Raw genomic sequence first — 20,494 nt, 5'->3', positions numbered from 1 at the left:
CTTACACAGAAAGCGGCACAGGTCCTAATCCAGGCACTTGTCATCTCCCGTCTGGATTACTGCAACTCGCTGTTGGCTGGGCTCCCTGCCTGTGCCATTAAACCCCTACAACTTATCCAGAACGCCGCAGCCCGTCTGGCGTTCGACCTTCCCAAGTTCTCTCATGTCACCCCGCTCCTCCGCACACTCCACTGGCTTCCAGTTGAGGCTCGCATCTACTACAAGACCATGGTGCTTGCCTACAGAGCTGTGAGGGGAACGGCACCTCCTTACCTTCAGGCTCTGATCAGACCCTACACCCAAACGAGGGCACTACGTTCATCCACCTCTGGCCTGCTAGCTCCCCTACCTCTACAGAAGCACAGTTCCCGCTCAGCCCAGTCAAAGCTATTTGCTGCTCTGGCACCCCAATGGTGGAACAAGCTCCCCCACGACGCCAGGACAGCGGAGTCACTGACCACCTTCCGGAGACACTTGGAAAAAAGTGGTTGTCCCACTTGCTATCATAAGTTGAATGCACCAATTTGTAAGTCACTCTGGATAAGAGCGTCTGCTAAATGATGTAAATGTAAAATTCTGATAAGATAAAACCAATAATAATAGTCTCATTCGGTGCTAAAAATGGAGAAGGTGGAAATGCGTTTGTTTGGTTTTACCAACCTTTTAGCTTGAGCCCCAGATACACCAGGAAGGTTAAGGATAGACAGTAGCCCAAAGATGAAACACCTAAACAGCAATGAACAGGATGCTTTCATCTTCATCCATGAGCTGATTCACACCGTTTACCTAAGTGGAAAATAAAGATAGTGTTATTGTGGGTAACGTTTAGCCTTAAAGTGGTAATGTTGCTTTTTCAATCCTAAATTAAATACAAGCTATATGCTAACTGTGTCGGATGTTTCCTTAGTTTGTGCTGGCGATGGGAAACTATCTGAACAATGGTCAGCCTAAGACCGGCAACAAGACCACCGGGTTTAAGATCAACTTCCTCACTGAGGTAAGCTCCTCAGGGGTATTGGCCTGTATTCCTATTACATTTCTTTACTTCACTGTTGTTAACCAACAGACATTGTTACTAATGGACCACTGTTTCTTGTAGCTCAGCACCACAAAAACAGTGGATGGGAAATCTACGTTTCTGCACATCCTCGTCAAGTCACTGTGTCTTCACTTTCCCAACGTCCTGGATTTTGCCAAGGACCTCACCACGGTTCCCCTGGCAGCCAAAGGTAAACTGAGTAGCAGTTTTTTCATGTGCACATTTTATTTTGTGTGTCGGGTGTAGTGTTTCATGTATGTTGTGTAACATGTAATGTTTACCTATTGCGTGTCAATGAATAGATTAAATATGTAATCCAGTTTTTCCATAAGCACTCTTCCACCTTTGTTCTTCTCCCCCCCCCCCTCTCTCTCTCCCTCTCCCTCTCTCTCTCTCTCTCTCTCTCTACTATCTCACTCACTCACTCTCTGTAGTGAACCAGAGGACCATCACATCTGATCTGAATGACCTTCACACCACTATCCAGGACATCCGATCTGCCTGCCAGAAAATGCCTGCTACAGCAGATGACCGCTTCGCTGCAGTCATGAGTGTATCTTTCACAACAAACCTGAGAGAGAGAGAGAGAGAGAGAGAGAGAGAGAGAGAGAGAGAGAGAGAGAGAGAGAGAGAGAGAGAGAGAGAGAGAGAGAGAGAGAGAGAGAGAGAGAGAGAGAGAGAGAGAGAGAGATAATTATTTATTACAGGCTTCTATATTCACAGGTGTTAGAGTATGCATACTGTAAAATATTATACTTCGGTTCTCTTCATTCATACTTTCAATGTACAATGTGTGTGTTTGTAGGTTAAGTACATACAGTGTCCATGTTTGGATTGAATTTGCACTTTTCTCCTGAACACACATCCCTCTAGAATTGACCTATATTACTTGAATGCTTTGAACATCACTGACTCACTGTAGATATTCATAAGGTGCCTTTGACCAAGTCTCAAAGCCCTTTACATGGGGGTCTCTCACCCATCCACCACCAATGTGGACTGTAGCTCCTACCTCTGGCTGTTGTGTCCTTGACTTCACTCTGAGCAGGGCTTCCTGGAGAACATCCACCCAGCGCTACAGTCTCTGGAGTCCCTGCAGCAGAGGGCCATGGAGGAGTGGTCCAAGACAGCCTCCTTCTTCGGAGAGGACAGCCAGGCCACCAACACAGAGGCCTTCTTTGGGATATTTGCCGAGTTCCTCGCCAAGTTTGAGGTGAACCGCCTAGAGTTTGAAAGAGTCCTCTGAAATAGACAAGTATGTAGTGCTATCAAGAAGTGCTATCAAGATGGTAGTAGTAATGGTACTGCATGTGTTTGTCTTGTCTGACAATGTTTTGTTGTTGTTTTTCAGAGAGCTCTCAGTGAGAACCAGGCCAATGAGAACCCTCCTAGGAGTCCCAGGAGCCCAAGAATGGCCTCACCCCTGGCCTGGTGAACAGAGAGACAGGCAGAAGGGTGGGCAGGCAGGCAGACAGGCACACACACACACTCTATCTCTCTCTCTCACACACACAGACAGGAGCGCATGCAAAAATCCACATACATACGCACGCACGCACACACACAAACACATGCACACAAACACACTCACAGTATTTCCATTTTTGTAATTCAAGATATTTATATTGTGGGGAATGAGGTTGTCTGCAGAGTTGAGGATACAGGGCTTTAATACATGACAGTGTAGTTTGGATGTCCAGCTAGTTTAACACCTCAAACTCTGTATGTTCCATGGCTATACAGTGTTCCTCTGGAACATACAAATTCAGCTATACTGGATCAATGGTTTTGCTTTTTATATACTTGTAAATAAAAATGTTATACCATTTATCTAAATGCAAAGATTCATGAAATGGAATAGGAAAGAGACTGACAACAGTTACTAGTTGAACCCAGCTGTCTGATATACTGTATATGAATGTTTGATACAATTATAGGATAGAAAGATTAAGTCTACAGAACATGATCAGCAATGGTAAACAGAATACTGGATGGTTTACCTGTGGGATACCATGGTTTTGAGAGACATACAGATTTAATCAATTATTGCTAAAACATGTATTTGATACTTCAGCAGTTAAAAGAGATGACTGGATGTCTGTGTCAATGTGTATGATTTGAGAATTCAATGCTTATTATACATTGTACCATTTAAATATAACTGTAATGATGTAATACAGAAGATACATATTTAAGTAGTCAATTATCAAATGCTTTATAATAGTTTCATTTTTGAAATGATTTACCTGTTCCATATTTTTGTAAGCCACCCACCACACTGAATGTATTTACAAGTTATTTATTTTGTACCATATCCAGTGGACACTCATTGCACATCTACTAAAGAAAGGGAATGTTAAGAAAATGAAAAGAAAGATGGATGTACATTTATGCTGTTAAATATCTGTGCCTCTCTGTCTCTGATTGTGTTGATACTGATATGCGGTTAACGGGCAGTATGCAATGTGCTATTATGAACAGTAGGAGGATTTGTTCATTTTTCTGGATAGTTTCTGCATACTGCACCTTCACTTTAATCTCTATAATTCAATGAGGGTACACACAACCTTCTTGAAGCACATTACTTAAAGGAATAGTTCACCCAAATTACAAAATGACATATTGGTTTCCTTACCCTGTAAGGAGTCTATGGACAAGGTAGGACAGCAATCCGTGCTTTGGTTTAGTTTCCCTGGCACTGTTTCCACATGCTAATGTTTTAGCATTTGTGGCACAAATCCCATTCAAATCATGGGACCGATATTAGCATTTTTCATTTATCATGTCCAAATAATCCCAAAGTATCTAAAATTGATTGTGAAGCTCAACAATGTCACTTATACAGTAGATGATTTGAACATGATGCGTGAAAATGATAATATCGGTCCCATTACTAGAATGGATTTGTGCCACAAATGCTAAAATGTTAGTAGTACCAGGGAAACTAAACCAAAGCATGGATTGCCATCGTAATTTGTCCATAGACTGCTTACAGGGTAAGAACACCAATATGTCATGTTGTAATTTGGGCGAACTATCCCTTAAACATGCAGTAACTCTATTGACTTTAATGACATAGGATATTAATACTTAACTTTATCAAACCATGTTTCAACATATCATTGTCATTTGATATGGACTGATTGTGTAACATGGATGTTTTCAACCCAAACATGGAGGACATTTTACATATTCAATTAGAGCAACACTGGCCTCCAGCTTTTCAGACATTCGTTACATGAGAGAAATAGGATAATTTTTGTGCATAATTTCAAATTAATAAAATAAGGCAAATGTAAGAAGACGTACTGATAATGTTATTAATTACATGTCGATAAGTTATTGCCATCATTTGTTTTCAAACGGCATGATCTTAATTTCTGACTTTGTCATCTGGATAGCTATACATATTCAGCAATGTGTTCTGGAAGTCGTTGCTCTCGGATAAGTCTATGTTTTGTATTGTAACAGCCAACGCTGACAAATATAAACATTAAGAACATTTTCCTGAATTACTGTCTTTTTCCTAAATACAGCTTTTTACAACCTGAGTTATGCAAGTGATTTAGTAGTGGAAATGTCTGTGTGATCATCAGTGAGTTTGTTGTCTCTATTGTAGTGATAAGAGTGCTATGAAACATTGATAAGAGTGCTATGAGGAATTGTGAGCCAAAAGCCTCCAGTTTAATCTGATTGTTGTGGATAGGTATTACAGTAAAACACTAGTACTGTAGAGTCTGAAGAGCTCTGGTCAGTGTAGTGACAGATCTAACTAATCTTATAATTTAGCAGAACGAAGAGTGTCTTATCTGCACATGTTTGTAAAATTATTGTTACAGAGTATGTTTACTAGTTCAGTAGACACACACACACACTCACACACACAATTGCTCTGGTTTACAACTCAACCAACAACTATCATTCTACTATTAACTCTGGGCAGATGTTGTGCAACGTCGCTGTTCACTGGTAATAAAACCCTTACAGTTTAACCATCTAGTGTTGTCATATATAAGTAGACGGTGGAGTTTGATCCTCTGGTCAGAAAGGAGACCTAGACTGGACTGGAATTTTCATTGAGATGAGAAGTGTTTGAGGCTGAATGTACAATATACACCATGTGAACTGCCATAGGACCGGCCAACTGGAATTAAACCCTGAGTCTGACTACCCGCTGACAGGTGAGTACTGTATGGTTCAGTACTCTTAAATGCAAGGTGACGATTGTCCTTGAGTTAGTGTTTGGTGTGAGGATATTGTATGAATGGTGTGTGGGAATTAAAACATGGACTGTAGAATAGTTGGTCTCTCTTGATAACACTTTACACTGTGGAGCTTCTCAGCATACACTGAGTATACAAAACATTAAGGAAACCTGCTCTTTCCATGACATAGACTTACCAGGTGAATCCAGGTGAAAGCTATGATCCCTTATTTATGTCACTTGTTAAATCCACATCAATCAGTGTAAATGAAGGGGAGGAGACAGGTTAAAGAAGGATTTTTAAGCCTTGTTGAGACAGTTGAGACATGGATTGTGTATGTGTGCCATTCAGAGGGTGAATGGGCAAGACAAAAGGTTTAAGTGCCTTTGAACAGGGTATAGTAACACCGGCTTGACAGTTTCTCGTGTGTATCAAGAATGGTCCACCACCCAAAGGACATCCAACCAACTTGGCACAACTGTGGGAAGCATTGGAGTCAACATGGGCCAGCATCCTTGTGGAACGCTTTCGACACCTGACAAATTGAGGCTATGAATGAGGATAATGTATAAACTCTGGTCAGGGTCCAGTGTGTATAGTGTAAAACCTGTATGTGTATGTATGTGTGTGTTTCGGAGGGGTTGGGTTAAAATGGGAAGTCACATTTTGGTTGGACCTTGTGTGCAATTGAGCAATAAAGTGAACTTAATCTAGTGAATGAAGTGTTTGGAGGTTCTATTGTGATTAGAATCAACAATGACTACATTTCCCACACCAGCAGGAGACGCAATCACTCCCTGAGAATTCCAGTGACCTTTGACCCTACAGTATGGCTACCACCCAGGGGACCAGCGTGCCCCCCTCCCAATCCCCAAGTGTAGGTGTACCCACCCTGGTCACCGTAGACATTGTGGTGCTCGTTGTCTACTTCCTCCTTGTGCTGGCTGTGGGCCTCTGGGTAAGTAAGAGAAAACTTGGGAAATGGCACCCTATTGCTATGTAGCTGGCCAAAAGTAGTGCACTATATAGGGAATAGGATTCAATTTGTAAATGATTTGAACCAGATGCTATTCAGTAGCTCTGGTGAGATTTACTGAAACATGTCACGTGTTCTATTGGGATAATTTTTTGTGTTGCTCTACAGTATATCCTTGCATCTGAATCTCAAAGTAGATTTGTTCTACTTCAGAACACTCCTTCAGCACACTAATTCAGCACACTCCTTCAGCACACTAATTCAGCACACTCCTTCAGCACACTAATTTTGCACACTCCTTCAGCACACGAATTGAACACACTAATTCAGCACACTACTTCAGCACACTCCTTCAGCACACTAATTCAGCACACTCCTTCAGCACACTAATTCAGCACACTCCTTCAGCACACTAATTCAGCACACTCCTTCAGCACACTACTTCAGCACACTACTTCAGCACACTCCTTCAGCACACATTGAAGTCTGAATAGAGAATTCTATTCAGCCAGTCCTTCCCTTCCAGTCCATGTGGAAAACCAAGCGGAGCACGGTGGATGGATACTTCCTGGCAGGAAAGAGCATGTCCTGGTGGCCAGTGAGTGAAAAGAAACAGAGATGTTGCTATGGAAACTACACACAAATTACATCCACTCAGTATGTTGAATGGATTCCAGATGTTTGATGCCAAGAGGAAACCATGTTGATTTATTCCAGGACCAAACCAGATGGTGAAACAAAGCAGCCCTTGTATTGTTATTGGGGTGAAACTGCGATTTTATATGGGGAGATATGAATACAATGGGGTTGGCTTAAAGTCAGACATTGTTGTATTGTCACTCACTCATTCTGTCTGTCTGTCTGTCTGTGTCTGTCATTCTCTCTCTCTTTATCTCTCTTACACTCTCTCTGCAGGTGGGCACCTCTCTGTTTGCCAGTAATGTGGGTAGCGGCCACTTCATGGGCCTGGCAGGCTCAGGAGCGGCAGCGGGCATCGGTGCTGTGGCATATGAGTGGAACGTAAGACCATGAAATTGGACATTATAATTCACTTTAAACTGGGCATAAAATGTGTGAATCTCTATTACAGATGTAGGATCTTAATTTGATCACCCTGTAGCAGGAGAACTTTCCTGCAATGCAGGCAATTTTGGTTTAAAAAGGCTTCTGAAGTTTGTAATTTCCACTTAGAAATTTCAGACTAGATTTTTCCCTCACAAAAAAGTATCAACCCCTACAAAAATCTCCATTAATTATAATCCACATAATAATTCAAATTTCCTGTTGCTGCAGGATTAATTAAGACCCTACATCTGTACATTATTTTGATAGGAAATACAGTATGGTTTAATGCTAACTTAAAAATACTACTTTTTTATACTAAGTTTAGCTTAAATCACTTACAAGTATCAATGTCTCTGATTGGCAGGGGATGCTGATGGTGCTGCTCCTGGGTTGGCTTTTCCTGCCCATCTATATTGCTTCCGGGGTGAGAGGTCAACCAACACCTTTCTGTCAGTGTACTGTCTGTACTACTGAAATATCACACAACCCACGAGTAGGCCTACTGAAATTCTATGCAACATCAAAAAGCATTGTGCCTATTTTACTTAGTACACCAGATTAGTACCTCACTTTCCTCTCTGTGTACTGAGACACAACACATTCCTCTCTGTGTACTGAGAACCAACACTTTCCTATCTGTGTACTGAGAACCAACACTTTCCTATCTGTGTACTGAGAACCAACACTTTCCTCTCTGTGTACTGAGAACCAACACTTTCCTCTCTGTGTACTGAGACACAACACTTTCCTCTCTGTGTACTGAGATGCAACACTTTCCTCTCTGTGTACTGAGACACTTTCCTATCTGTGTACTGAGACGCAACACTTTCCTCTCTGTGTACTGAGACACTTTCCTCTCTGTGTACTGAGAACCAACACTTTCCTCTCTGTGTACTGAGACACTTTCCTCTCTGTGTACTGAGAATCAACACTTTCCTCTCTGTGTACTGAGACACTTTCCTCTCTGTGTACTGAGATGCAACACTTTCCTCTCTGTGTACTAAGATGCAACACATTCCTCTCTGTGTACTGAGATGCAACACATTCCTCTCTGTGTACTGAGACGCAACACTTTCCTCTCTGTGTACTGAGATGCAACACTTTCCTCTCTGTGTACTGAGACGCAACACTTTCCTCTCTGTGTACTGAGACACTTTCCTCTCTGTGTACTAAGACACTTTCCTCACTGTGTACTAAGACACTTTCCTCTCTGTGTACTGAGACACAACACTTTCCTCTCTGTGTACTGAGACGCAACACTTTCCTCTCTGTGTACTGAGACGCAACACTTTCCTCTCTGTGTACTGAGAACCAACACTTTCCTATCTGTGTACTGAGAACCAACACTTTCCTCTCTGTGTACTGAGAACCAACACTTTCCTCTCTGTGTACTGAGACACAACACTTTCCTCTCTGTGTACTGAGATGCAACACTTTCCTCTCTGTGTACTGAGACACTTTCCTCTCTGTGTACTGAGACGCAACACTTTCCTCTCTGTGTACTGAGACACTTTCCTCTCTGTGTACTGAGAACCAACACTTTCCTCTCTGTGTACTGAGACACTTTCCTCTCTGTGTACTGAGAATCAACACTTTCCTCTCTGTGTACTGAGACACTTTCCTCTCTGTGTACTGAGATGCAACACTTTCCTCTCTGTGTACTAAGATGCAACACATTCCTCTCTGTGTACTGAGATGCAACACATTCCTCTCTGTGTACTGAGAACCAACACTTTCCTCTCTGTGTACTGAGAACCAACACTTTCCTCTCTGTGTACTGAGACACAACACTTTCCTCTCTGTGTACTGAGATGCAACACTTTCCTCTCTGTGTACTGAGACACTTTCCTCTCTGTGTACTGAGACGCAACACTTTCCTCTCTGTGTACTGAGACACTTTCCTCTCTGTGTACTGAGAACCAACACTTTCCTCTCTGTGTACTGAGACACTTTCCTCTCTGTGTACTGAGAATCAACACTTTCCTCTCTGTGTACTGATACACTTTCCTCTCTGTGTACTGAGAATCAACACTTTCCTCTCTGTGTACTGAGACACTTTCCTCTCTGTGTACTGAGAATCAACACTTTCCTCTCTGTGTACTGAGACACTTTCCTCTCTGTGTACTAAGATGCAACACATTCCTCTCTGTGTACTGAGATGCAACACATTCCTCTCTGTGTACTGAGACGCAACACTTTCCTCTCTGTGTACTGAGATGCAACACTTTCCTCTCTGTGTACTGAGACGCAACACTTTCCTCTCTGTGTACTGAGACACTTTCCTCTCTGTGTACTAAGACACTTTCCTCACTGTGTACTAAGACACTTTCCTCTCTGTGTACTGAGACACAACACTTTCCTCTCTGTGTACTGAGACGCAACACTTTCCTCTCTGTGTACTGAGACGCAACACTTTCCTCTCTGTGTACTGAGACGCAACACTTTCCTCTCTGTGTACTGAGACACTTTCCTCTCTGTGTACTGAGACACATTCCTCTCTGTGTACAGAGACACTTTAGATCACAGTAGTGCTAACTTTTTCAATCATTAATGTTCTGTTCTGTCTGTTCCCTTTATCATGCAGGTGACAACCATGCCTGAATACTTGCAGAAGCGATTCGGGGGGAAGAGAATACAATTATTTATAGCTATTTTGTATTTATTCATTTACATCTTCACAAAGATATCGGTAAGTAAAATCAAAACACTTCTTTGTATCTCATCAGCTATTTACTTTCTCAATACAACATTGGTTTTGATGTGAATTTATTGTATGAATTGAGATCGATTGCTCCGCTGCTGCAACCTGTGCGTGTACGTGCGTGCGTTGTGTGTGTGTGCCTTGTGTGTGTGTAGGTGGATATGTATGCTGGGGCAGTGTTCATTCAACAGGCCCTGCAGTGGAACATATATTTAGCTGTTGTGGTGCTTCTGCTCATCACTGCTCTCTACACTGTAGCAGGTACCCTTCTATACTCTCTCTCTCTCTCTCTCTCTCTCTCTCTCTCTCTCTCTCTCTCTCTCTCGCTTTCACTCTTTCACTCATTTTCTCTCTATATATCCCTTTCACTCATTTTCTCTCTATATATCCTTTTCTCTCTTTCACTCTCTTCCAAAACAATCAGATTTTGTTTCCTAAAGACTACCAGTTAAAGCATACAGCCAAATACAACAACCAAACAACCCTAATTGAAGTATCAAAGTATCAGGCCTATGGAAAACACTCAGTTTGTCTGTGACAGATGATGTATGTCCAGTACTGGTTCAGTGTTGTGTTGTGTTGTTTCAGGTGGTCTGGCAGCAGTCATCTACACAGACGCTGCCCAGACTGGCATCATGCTCATAGGAGCACTCACCCTCATGGGCTTCAGTAAGTCTCCTACTCTTACAATGGTCAATACTGGATCTGCTTTGGTGCTGTGTTGATTGGTGGCTACTGTATACACTGAGTATACCAAACATTAGGAACACCTTCCCAATATTGAGTTGCCCTCAGAATAGCCTCAATTCGTCGGGGCGTGGAGTCTAAAAGGTGTCAAAAGCGTTCCACAGGGATGCTGGCCCATGTTGACTCCAAAGCTTCCCACAGTTGTGTCAAGTTGACTGGATGTCCTTTGGGTGGTGGACCATTCTTGATACACACAGGAAACTGTTGAGCGTGAAAAACCCAGCAGCACTGCAGTTCTTGACACAAACCGGTGTGCCTGGCACCTACTACCATCTACACTGATTGAAGTGCCATCAATAAGGGATCATAGCTTTCACCTGTATTCACATGGTCAGTCTATGTCATGGAAAGAGCAGGTGTTCGTAATGTTTTGTATACTTTGTGTATGTATCAAATACTTTGTCTTTAATCAGAATAAATAGTTTTCAACTAGATTTTATTGTCAGTTATAGATTTTCATGTTTTTCACTCTCTTTATAGGTTAGACTCTGTACAGTACAGTACAGGGCAGTACAGTTTGCCTAACTGTCTAACTCTGCCCTACTCCTGTGGAGGTTTCGCTGAGGTGGGGGGCTGGAACGCCCTCCTAGAGCGGTACGCTACGGCCATCCCCTCGGTCCGTGACCCCAACACCACTTGTGGCATCCCCCGGGATGACGCCTTCCACCTGTTCCGTGACCCCGTGACCTCTGACCTGCCCTGGCCGGGCATCCTCCTGGGCATGTCCATACCCTCCATGTGGTACTGGTGCTCAGACCAGGTAACAGTGACACTGCTCAGGGACAGTCACTAGTATTTACCTCTATACCAGGCAGTGTCAGAGGAAGGCCCTACAAATTGTCAAAGACTCCAGCCACCTTAGTCATAGACTGTTCTCTCTGCTACCACATGGCAAGTGGTACCGGAGTGTCAAGTCTAGGTCCAAAAGGCTTCTTATCAGCTTCTACCCCCAAGCCATAAGACTCCTGAACAGCTAATTAAATGGCTACCCGGACTATTTGCATCATCTCCCCCATAGTCACTTTAACTCTACCCACATGTACATATTACCTCAATTACCTCGACTAACCTGTGCCCATGCACATTGACTCTGTACCGGTACCCCCTGTATATAGCCTTGCTACTGTTATTTTACTGCTGCTCTTAATCATCAATTTTTTTACTTAACACTTATTTCTCTTAAAACTGCATTGTTGGTTAAGGGCTTGTAAGTAAGCATTTCACTGTAAGGTCTACACCTGTTGTACTCGGCGCATGTGACAAATACGATTTGATTTGATTTGACTAGATGGCCAAGAGAACAAGATCTGATGTATCAGAATTGATACACCTTAAAGGGGAATGGAAACACTAGGCTTTAGAACACCATCTAACTGTAAATCGCCATATTGCCATTGTTCCATCACTGGCAGGAGAGTTTTGATACACCTTAATAATAAAACAGATGGATTGTTTAAGTGCTCTATAGACTTGGGAGGCACATTCAGCTTCTCTGTCAAAAGTTCCAGTCACTGATCCTGTGTTGTGTTGTATCCAGGTGATAGTGCAGCGCTCCCTGTCTGCTAAGAACCTGCTCCATGCTAAAGGAGGCTCCCTGCTGGCTGCCTACCTCAAGATCCTGCCCTTCTTCATGATGGTCCTGCCTGGCATGATCAGCAGAATACTCTACCCAGGTACAATGTCCTAACTGCTACGCTTTGGTAGTACCTCTAGAGTGGATACTGTATCCAGGTAAAACCTGTTGATACCACCATCAAACAGAAAGGAGACAGTGTATGTACAGCAGTGTTGTTGTTGTTGCGTCTAGACGAGGTGGCGTGTGGTGACCCTGATGTGTGTACTGAGGTGTGTGGGAACCCAGTGGGCTGTTCAGACATCGCCTACGCCAAACTGGTTATGAAGCTACTGCCCTCAGGTGAGGAAGTCTTCTTCTCTCTGTAACATGTGTATATCTGTCTTTCTCACTTCCTGTACACACAAACATCTGCTGTGCGTTTCTTTCACTCTCTAGCCCTGTTTATACCTGGTTATTTTTCTCCCCAATTTCGTCATATCCAATTACGATCTTGTCTCTTCGCTGCAACTCCCCAACGGGCTCGGGAGAGGCGAAGGTCGAGTCATGCGTCCTCTTAACCCAGAAGCCAGCCGCACCAATGTGTCAGAGGAAACACTGTTCAACTGACGTCCGAAGTCAGCCTGCAGGCGCCCGGCCTGCCACAAGGAGTCGCTAGAGCGCGATGAGCCAAGTAAAGCCCCCCCCCCCGGCCAAACCCTCCCCTAACCCGGACGACGCTGGCCAATTGTGTGCCGCCCTATGGGACTCCCAGTCACGGCCGGTTGTGACACAGCCTGGGATCGAACCAGAGTCTGTAGTGACGCCTGCGATGCAATGCCTTAGACCGCTGCGCCACTCGGGAGTAAACCTGGTTCTAACATGCAGCCTTTGTCCTGATCTTGTGCACATTCTGATTGTGCCCACATTTTTTGTAAAGTGTAGACGATTAAAAGATGCATTGCGATCTGATTGTACTCAGATCTTATGAGTGTAAACGGACAATATCAGGACAAGATCAGGTTGAAGGCCGCATGTTAACGGCAGGTATAAACAGGGATTCTGTCTCTCTTTCAAATATACACATATACACTTCATGCAATGCGCACTGCAGAGAACACCGGAAGAAGAATTATCACAGTGAATTATTGTAATGCTTGTTTATGTGTCAATTAATCCCATAAGGGATGGGTTGCCAACTGCCGATTTGACACGAAAATAAAATGTCATTCAAATTTCATACACACATGCATGTGACCTTACACATTCTCCCTCTTTCACTCTCTCTTTCTCTCGCTCTCTGTCTTTCTCGCTCTCTCTGTGTACTCTCCATACTCCTGTGTCTCTCTCTTGCTCTCCAGGTCTGCGTGGTCTGATGATGGCAGTGATGATCGCTGCTCTCATGTCCTCCCTCACCTCCATCTTCAACAGCTCCAGCACCATCTTCACCATGGACCTGTGGAGGCACATCCGGCCCCGTGCCACCGAGTGGGAACTCATGCTTGTGGGAAGGTACACATACACATGCAAATGGACAAATGAATGAAATCACACACACATGCACACACACACACCATCATCCCCCCCACCCCCACCCACATACACACACACCATCATCCTGTGTCCTATCCTCCTCAGGATGTTTGTGCTGGTTCTGGTGGCGGTGTCAGTGCTGTGGATCCCTGTGGTCCAGGCCAGTCAGGGAGGACAGCTGTTCATCTATATCCAGTCCATCAGTACCTACTTCCAGCCTCCTGTTTCCATCGTCTTCCTGACTGGATGCTTCTGGAAGAGGACAAACGAGAAGGTGTGTGCGTGTGTGTGTTGGGGATTAAACCTGGCACCGACGAAGATGGCGACCTCGCAACTAGCTCTTAGGAAACTTTGAAGTATTTTGTTTTTTTTATGTATTATTTTTTATATTATTAGCTCAGAAAGTGTTTTGTATCATTACATACAGCCGGGAAAAACTATTGGATATCAGAACGGCGGTAACTCACCAGCATTACGACCAGGAATACGACTTTCCCGATGAAGATCCTTTGTTTGCTTTCCCCAGGGCAATTGAACTGATTCTAGCGGCTGACCCAAAACATCGCCGGCGGAGGAGAGACACTCGGAGCGGCCTGCTGGTTCGACTTAGGAGGCGTGCTCACCACCCACCGCTTCTAAGTATACTACTCGCTAATGTTCAGTCTTTGGATAACAAAGTCGACGAGCTCAGGGCAAGGATTTATTTCCAGAGAGACATCAGGGCCTGTAACATACTTTGTTTCACAGAAACATGGCTCTCTGGGGATATTCTGTCGAAATCGGTCCAGCCAGATTCAGTTAATCGCGCAGACAGAAATAAATATCTCTCCGGGAAGCAGAAGGGTGGAGGTGTGTGTTTCATGATTAACGACTCATGGTGTAATTGTAGTAACATACAGGAACTCAAGTCCTTTTGTTCACCCGACCTAGAATACCTCACAATCAAATGCCGACCGTATTATCTCCCAAGAGAATTGTCTTCGGTTATTGTTACAGCCCTGTATATCCCCCCTCAAGCCGATACCACGACGGCCCTCAAAGAACTTCACTGGACTTTATGCAAACTGCAAACCACATATCCTGAGGCCGCATTTATTGTAGCCAGGGATTTTAACAAAGCAAATTTGAGGACTAGGCTGCCGAAGTTCTATCAACATATCGACTGTTGTACTCGGGCTGCTAAAATTCTCAAGCATTGCTATTCAAACTTCCGGGATGGAGGCTGCCCGAAGTTCTATCAACATATCGACTATTGTACTCGGGTTGCTAAAATTCTCGAGCATTGCTATTCAAACTTCCGGGATGGTTATAATGCCCCCCCTCCCGCCCTCCTTTTGGCAAATCTGACCACGACTCCATTTCGCTCCTCCCTTCCTATAGGAAGAAATTCAAACAGGATGTACCCGTGCTAAGAACTATTCAACGCTGGTCTGACCAATCGGAATCCACGCTTCAAGATTGTTTTGATCACGCGGACTGGGATATGTTCCGGGTAGCTTGCGAAAATAATTTCGACGAATACACTGAAACGGTGACTGAGTTTATCAGGAGATGTTGTGCCCACTGTGACTATTAAAACCTACCCTAACCAGAAAACGTGGATAGATGGCAGCATTCGCGCAAAATTGAAAGCGCGAACCACCGCATTTAACCATGGCAAGGTGACTGGGAATATGGTAGAATACAAACAGTGTAGCTACTCACTCCGCAAGGCAATTAAACTGGCAAAACATCAGTATAGAGACAAAGTGGAGTCGCAATTCAATAGCTCAGACACAAGATGTATGTGGCAGGGTCTACAGACAATCACAGACTACAAAAGGAAAACCAGCCACGTCGCCGACACCGACGTCTCACTTCCAGACAAGCTAAACACCTTCTTCGCCCGCTTTGAGGATAACACAGTGCCACCGACGCGGCCCACTACCAAGGGCTCTCCTTCTCCGTAGCCGACGTGAGTAAGACATTTAAGCATGTTAACCCCCGCAAGGCTGCCGGCCCAGACAGCACCCCTAGCCGCGTCCTCAGAGCATGCACAGACCAGCTGGCTGGTGTGTTTACGGACATATTCAATCTCTCCCTATCCCAGTCTGCTGTCCCCACATGCTTCAAGATGGCCACCATTGTTCCTGTACCCAAGAAAGCAAAGGTAACTGAACTAAATGACTATCGCCCCGTAGCACTCACCTCTGTCATCATGAAGTGCTTTGAGAGACTAGTCAAGGATCATATCACCTCTACCTTACCTGTCACCCTAGACCCACTTCAATTTGCTTACCGCCCCAATAGATCCACAGACGATGCAATCGCCATCACACTGCACACTGCCCTATCCCATCTGGACAAGAGGAATACCTATGTAAGAATGCTGTTCATTGACTACAGCTCAGCATTCAACACCATAGTACCCTCCAAGCTCATCATTAAGCTTGAGGCCCTGGATCTGAACCCCGCCCTGTGCAACTGGGTCCTGGACTTCCTGACGGGCCGCCCCCAGGTGGTGAAGGTAGGAAACAACATCTCCACTTCACTGATTCTCAACACTGGGGCCCCACAAGGGTGTGTGCTCAGCCCCCTCCTGTACTCCCTGTTCACCCATGACTGCGTGGCCAAGCACGCCTCCAACTCAATCATCAAGTTTGCAGACGACACAACAGCAGTAGGCTTGATTACCAACAATGACGAGACAGCCTACAGGGAGGAGGTGAGGGTTCTGGGAGTGTGGTGCCAGGAAAATAACCTCTCACTCAACATCAACAAAACAAAGGAGATCTCCAGAGAGTGGTGCGGTCTGCCAAACGCATTACCGGGGGCAAACTACCCGCCCTCCAGGACGTCTACAGCACCCGATGTCACAGGAAGGCCAAAAAGATCATCAAGGACATCAACCACCTGAGCCACTGTCTGTTCACCCCACTATCACACAGAAGGTGAGGTCAGTACAGTTGCATCAAAGCTGGGACCGAGAGAATGAAAAACAGCTTCTATCTCAAGGCCACCAGACTGTTAAATAGCCATCACTAGTACATTAGAGGCTGCTGCTGCCTATTGAAATCACTGGCCACTTTAAGAAGTGGAACACTAGTCACTTTAATAATGTTTACATATCTTGCACTACTCATCTCATATGTATATACTGTATTCTATAATATTCTACTGTATCTTAGTCCATGCCGCTCTGTCATTGCTTGTCCATATATGTAAATATTCTTAAATTCCATTCCTTACTAGATTTGTGTGTATTGGGTATATGTTGTGAAATTGTTAGATATTACTTGTTAGATATTACTGCACCGTCAGAGCTAGAAGCACAAGCATTTCGCTACACCCGCAATAACATCTGCTAAACACGTGTATGTGACAAATAAAAATTGATTTGATTTGAGAGAGAGAGAGATGGGGAGAGAGAGAGAGACGGGGGAGAGAGAGGAGAGAGAGCGATAAAGAGAGAGAGACGGAACAGAGAGAGAGAGGTAGAAAGTGTAAGTACAGAATAGAGTATGTGAGGTTCTTGTTGTGTCTGTAGTGAAGGTTTGTAGTGAAGGTGTCTGTAGTAAAGGTGTCTGTAGTGAAGGTTTGTAGTGAATATGTCTGTACTGAAGGTATGTAGTGAAAGTGTCTGTAGTGAAGATGTCTGTAGTGTAGTGAAGGTGTCTGTAGTGAAGGTGTCTGTAGTGAAGTTTGGAGTGAAAGTGTCAGTAGTGAAGTTGTCTGTAGTGAAATTTGTAGTGAAGTTGTCTGTAGTGTAGGTGTCTGTAGTGAAGGTGTGTGGTGAAAACATGTGTAGTGAAAACATGTGTAGTGAAAATATGTGTAGTGAAAGTGTGTAGTGAAGTGTGTGTGTAGTGAAGCTATGTGTAGTGAAGGCATGTGTAGTGAAGGTGTGTGTAGTGAAAATGTGTGTAGTGAAAATGTGTGTAGTGAAGTTGTGTTTAGTGAAGTTATGTGTAGTGAAGTTGTCTGTAGTGAAGTTGTGTGTAGTGAAGGTGTCTGTAGTGAAGGTGTATGTAGTGATTTGTAGTGACGGTGTGTTTAGTGATTTGTAGTGAAAATGTGTGTAGTGAAGTTGTGTGTAGTAAAGTTATGTGTAGTGAAGGTGTCTGTAGTGAAGTTATCTGTAGTGAAGGTATGTGTAGTGAAGGTGTATGTAGTGAAACTATGTGTAGTGAAGTTGTCTGTAATGAAAGTGTCTGTAGTGAAGTGGTGTGTAGTGAAAATAGGTGTTTACATCTGAAAATAGACTGTTCTTGGTTGTTCACCTACAGGAATGAAATGCTGCTCAATTTGCAATCAGATTGCAGTACCAATCAGATGTATTGAAAGATGATGTAGAGATGAAATGTCCCTCCTTTGTGTTCTGCAGGGGGCTTTCTGGGGCCTGTTCCTGGGCCTGCTGGTGGGCGGTGTGAGGATGGCCCTAGACTTCATCTATCCCTCACCACTGTGTTACCAGGAGGACAGCAGGCCTGATGTGGTGAAACACGTCCACTACCTCTACTTCTCCACCATGCTGTCTCTGCTCACCCTGGTGGTGGTGGTGGGGGTCAGCCTGGCCACGGAGAAACCCAGCCCAGAGCAGGTGAGGTGAGGGGAGGGGAGGCTGGGGAGTGCAGAGGGACCAGAACTACAAAACAGAACTCAAAGACAGTATCTTGATTGTGATTGTGATGGCAATTGTGTATTTGAACAAATCAACCTATTGATTTCAACGACACTGTGATAAATTAAGAATTTGCATCTACAGTACTGTATAAATCAAATATAAACTTGAGATAGAAGGGGACAGTGTTTTCTAACTGTGAGCACGATATGGCCTGTTACTGTAGGCCTATCACTAACCGTTGCTGTGTTTGTGTTGTTGTTGCTACGGAACAGATCAGCCGCCTCACCTGGTTCACCAGATTTGATAAGGTGGAGAAGAGCAGTGGAGCTCTGGAGACAGTAGATACGGTGACTAGTGCTACAGAGACCAAGGAGAGTGCAGAGCAGGAGATAGAAGACAGAGAGCAGGAGAAGACTAACGGCGAGGCACACCTTCAGAGGAAAGGTGGGTAGTGTTGTCCCTTGTTAGGTAGTAGTAGGCTAATACTGGTAAGTTGCTTCAACAATTCTAAGGACCATGTTTCATACAATACTCACAATCCCAGTGCTTGAAGTGGACTGAAATAGGTGCCAGCACTTATTTTGGGTGCCAGTACTGTTTATATTTAGGTAGAGGGATATTTTTAAGCCAGTAATATTCTATAAGAGATGCTGGTACTCAAAATTGAGGCGCAAGTACTGGTGTGTTCCAGCCCAAGTCAAACACTGCCCATACACATATACCCACACTTCTCTCTCCCCAGACTCTGTCTCCTCAGTAGCCAGTGTGAGGAGCCAGTCCAGGCTAAAGGCCGCCCTCTACTGGCTGTGTGGGATGGAGAGGCAGAAGGAGGGTGACAGCGCTCCCCAACCCCCTCCTCTTCTCGACCCCGCTAGCTCTCTGGAAGAGGACCCATGCCTTAGCCACATGGTCGACGCCAACCTCATCATCTGCCTCGCCATCGCCGTCTTTATCATTGGCTACTGGGCCTAGTGAGGAATTCTCAACAGCCAATGATATTGGCAGGGACAGGTGGAGCTTGGCCATTGCTGCAGCCAATCGGCAAGCATCATAGGAGTGTCGCTGAGGTGTCACAGCAAAGGCTGTTATTTATTATTGTATAATAGCAATGTATAGTTTTGATTGGCAGTGTTTAAATGGATGTGATGCCTCTCAATATGCTACATTTATTATAGTTCTTATTAATTGTATACATTCCACAGTTGTGGAAAAAGTACCCAATTGTCATACTTGAGTAAAAGTATAGATACCCTAATAGAAAGTTACTCAAGTAAAAGTGAAAGTCAGCCAGTAAAATACTACTTGAGTAAAAATCAAAAATATTTGGTTTTAAATATACTTAAGTATCAAATGTAAAAGTATATAAATCATTTCAAATTCCTATTATTTAGCAAAGCAGACGGCACAATTGTCTTGTGTTTTAAAATTTCGAATAGCCAGGGGCACACTCCAACACTCAGACATTATTTACAAAAGATGCATTTGTGTTCAGTGAGTCCGCCAGATCAGAGGCAGTAGGGATGACCACGTGTTCTCTTGATAAGTGTGTGAATTTGACTATTTTCCTGTCCTGCTAAGTATTCAAAATGTAATGAGTACATTTGGTTGTCAGGGAAAATGTATGGAGTAAAAAGTACAATATTTTCTTTAGGAATGTAGTGAAGTAAAAGTAAAAGTTTTCAAAATATAAATAGTAAAGTAAAGTACAGATACCCCAAAAAACTACTTAAGTAGTACTTTAAAGTATTTTTACTTAAGTACTTTACACCACTGACATAACATTAGATTAGAATATACAGTACAAATTCAGTGTACATACCAGTATAAATTCAGTATTAAACTGACATGAATAAACATGGAATATTACTGTTTTAATTCATGTTTTGTTTTCTTTATTTGGAGTAATAATACCAAAAACTATTTTCCTTTAATATGAACAAACAGAGGAAGATCCATTCACTCATTATCGAAAATCTTTGTTCATCTTCAGGTTGAAAAGACACTCATGAGCAGAAATAAAGCGACGCAAATCACATTCAAAACGTACAATGTAATTTAAAAAAAGGCAATAAT

At 43.7% G+C, this 20,494-nt stretch overlaps 2 protein-coding genes across 2 annotated transcripts in view; both read left to right on the top strand.

The window, feature by feature from the left end:
- LOC121570740 (delphilin-like) overlaps positions 1-2,542 on the top strand; it is a 92,452-nt gene extending 89,910 nt beyond the window's left edge. Inside the window, 5 exon segments of the mRNA XM_045221007.1 lie at positions 908-997; positions 1,100-1,229; positions 1,474-1,592; positions 2,088-2,252; positions 2,391-2,542. Coding sequence (XP_045076942.1) covers positions 908-997; positions 1,100-1,229; positions 1,474-1,592; positions 2,088-2,252; positions 2,391-2,474 — 588 coding nt within the window. The 3' untranslated portion in view covers positions 2,475-2,542.
- Positions 2,543-5,099: 2,557 nt separating this feature from the next.
- Positions 5,100-19,692, top strand: LOC121568791 (sodium/myo-inositol cotransporter 2). Its single transcript, XM_041879220.2, has 16 exons — positions 5,100-5,220; positions 6,023-6,202; positions 6,747-6,818; positions 7,136-7,240; positions 7,650-7,709; positions 9,870-9,974; positions 10,142-10,247; positions 10,575-10,655; positions 11,288-11,493; positions 12,271-12,406; positions 12,541-12,648; positions 13,647-13,797; positions 13,924-14,092; positions 18,182-18,397; positions 18,694-18,865; positions 19,164-19,692. The coding sequence occupies exons 2-16, from the start codon at positions 6,074-6,076 to the stop codon at positions 19,391-19,393; spliced, it is 2,046 nt and encodes a 681-aa protein (XP_041735154.1). The 5' UTR covers positions 5,100-5,220; positions 6,023-6,073; the 3' UTR covers positions 19,394-19,692.
- Positions 19,693-20,494: the final 802 nt, after the last annotated feature.

The sequence above is a fragment of the Coregonus clupeaformis genome, chromosome 7, assembly GCF_020615455.1.
Source record: "Coregonus clupeaformis isolate EN_2021a chromosome 7, ASM2061545v1, whole genome shotgun sequence".
In the NCBI taxonomy this organism is placed as follows: domain Eukaryota; kingdom Metazoa; phylum Chordata; class Actinopteri; order Salmoniformes; family Salmonidae; genus Coregonus; species Coregonus clupeaformis.
This window is presented reverse-complemented; position numbering and strand designations above follow the sequence as displayed.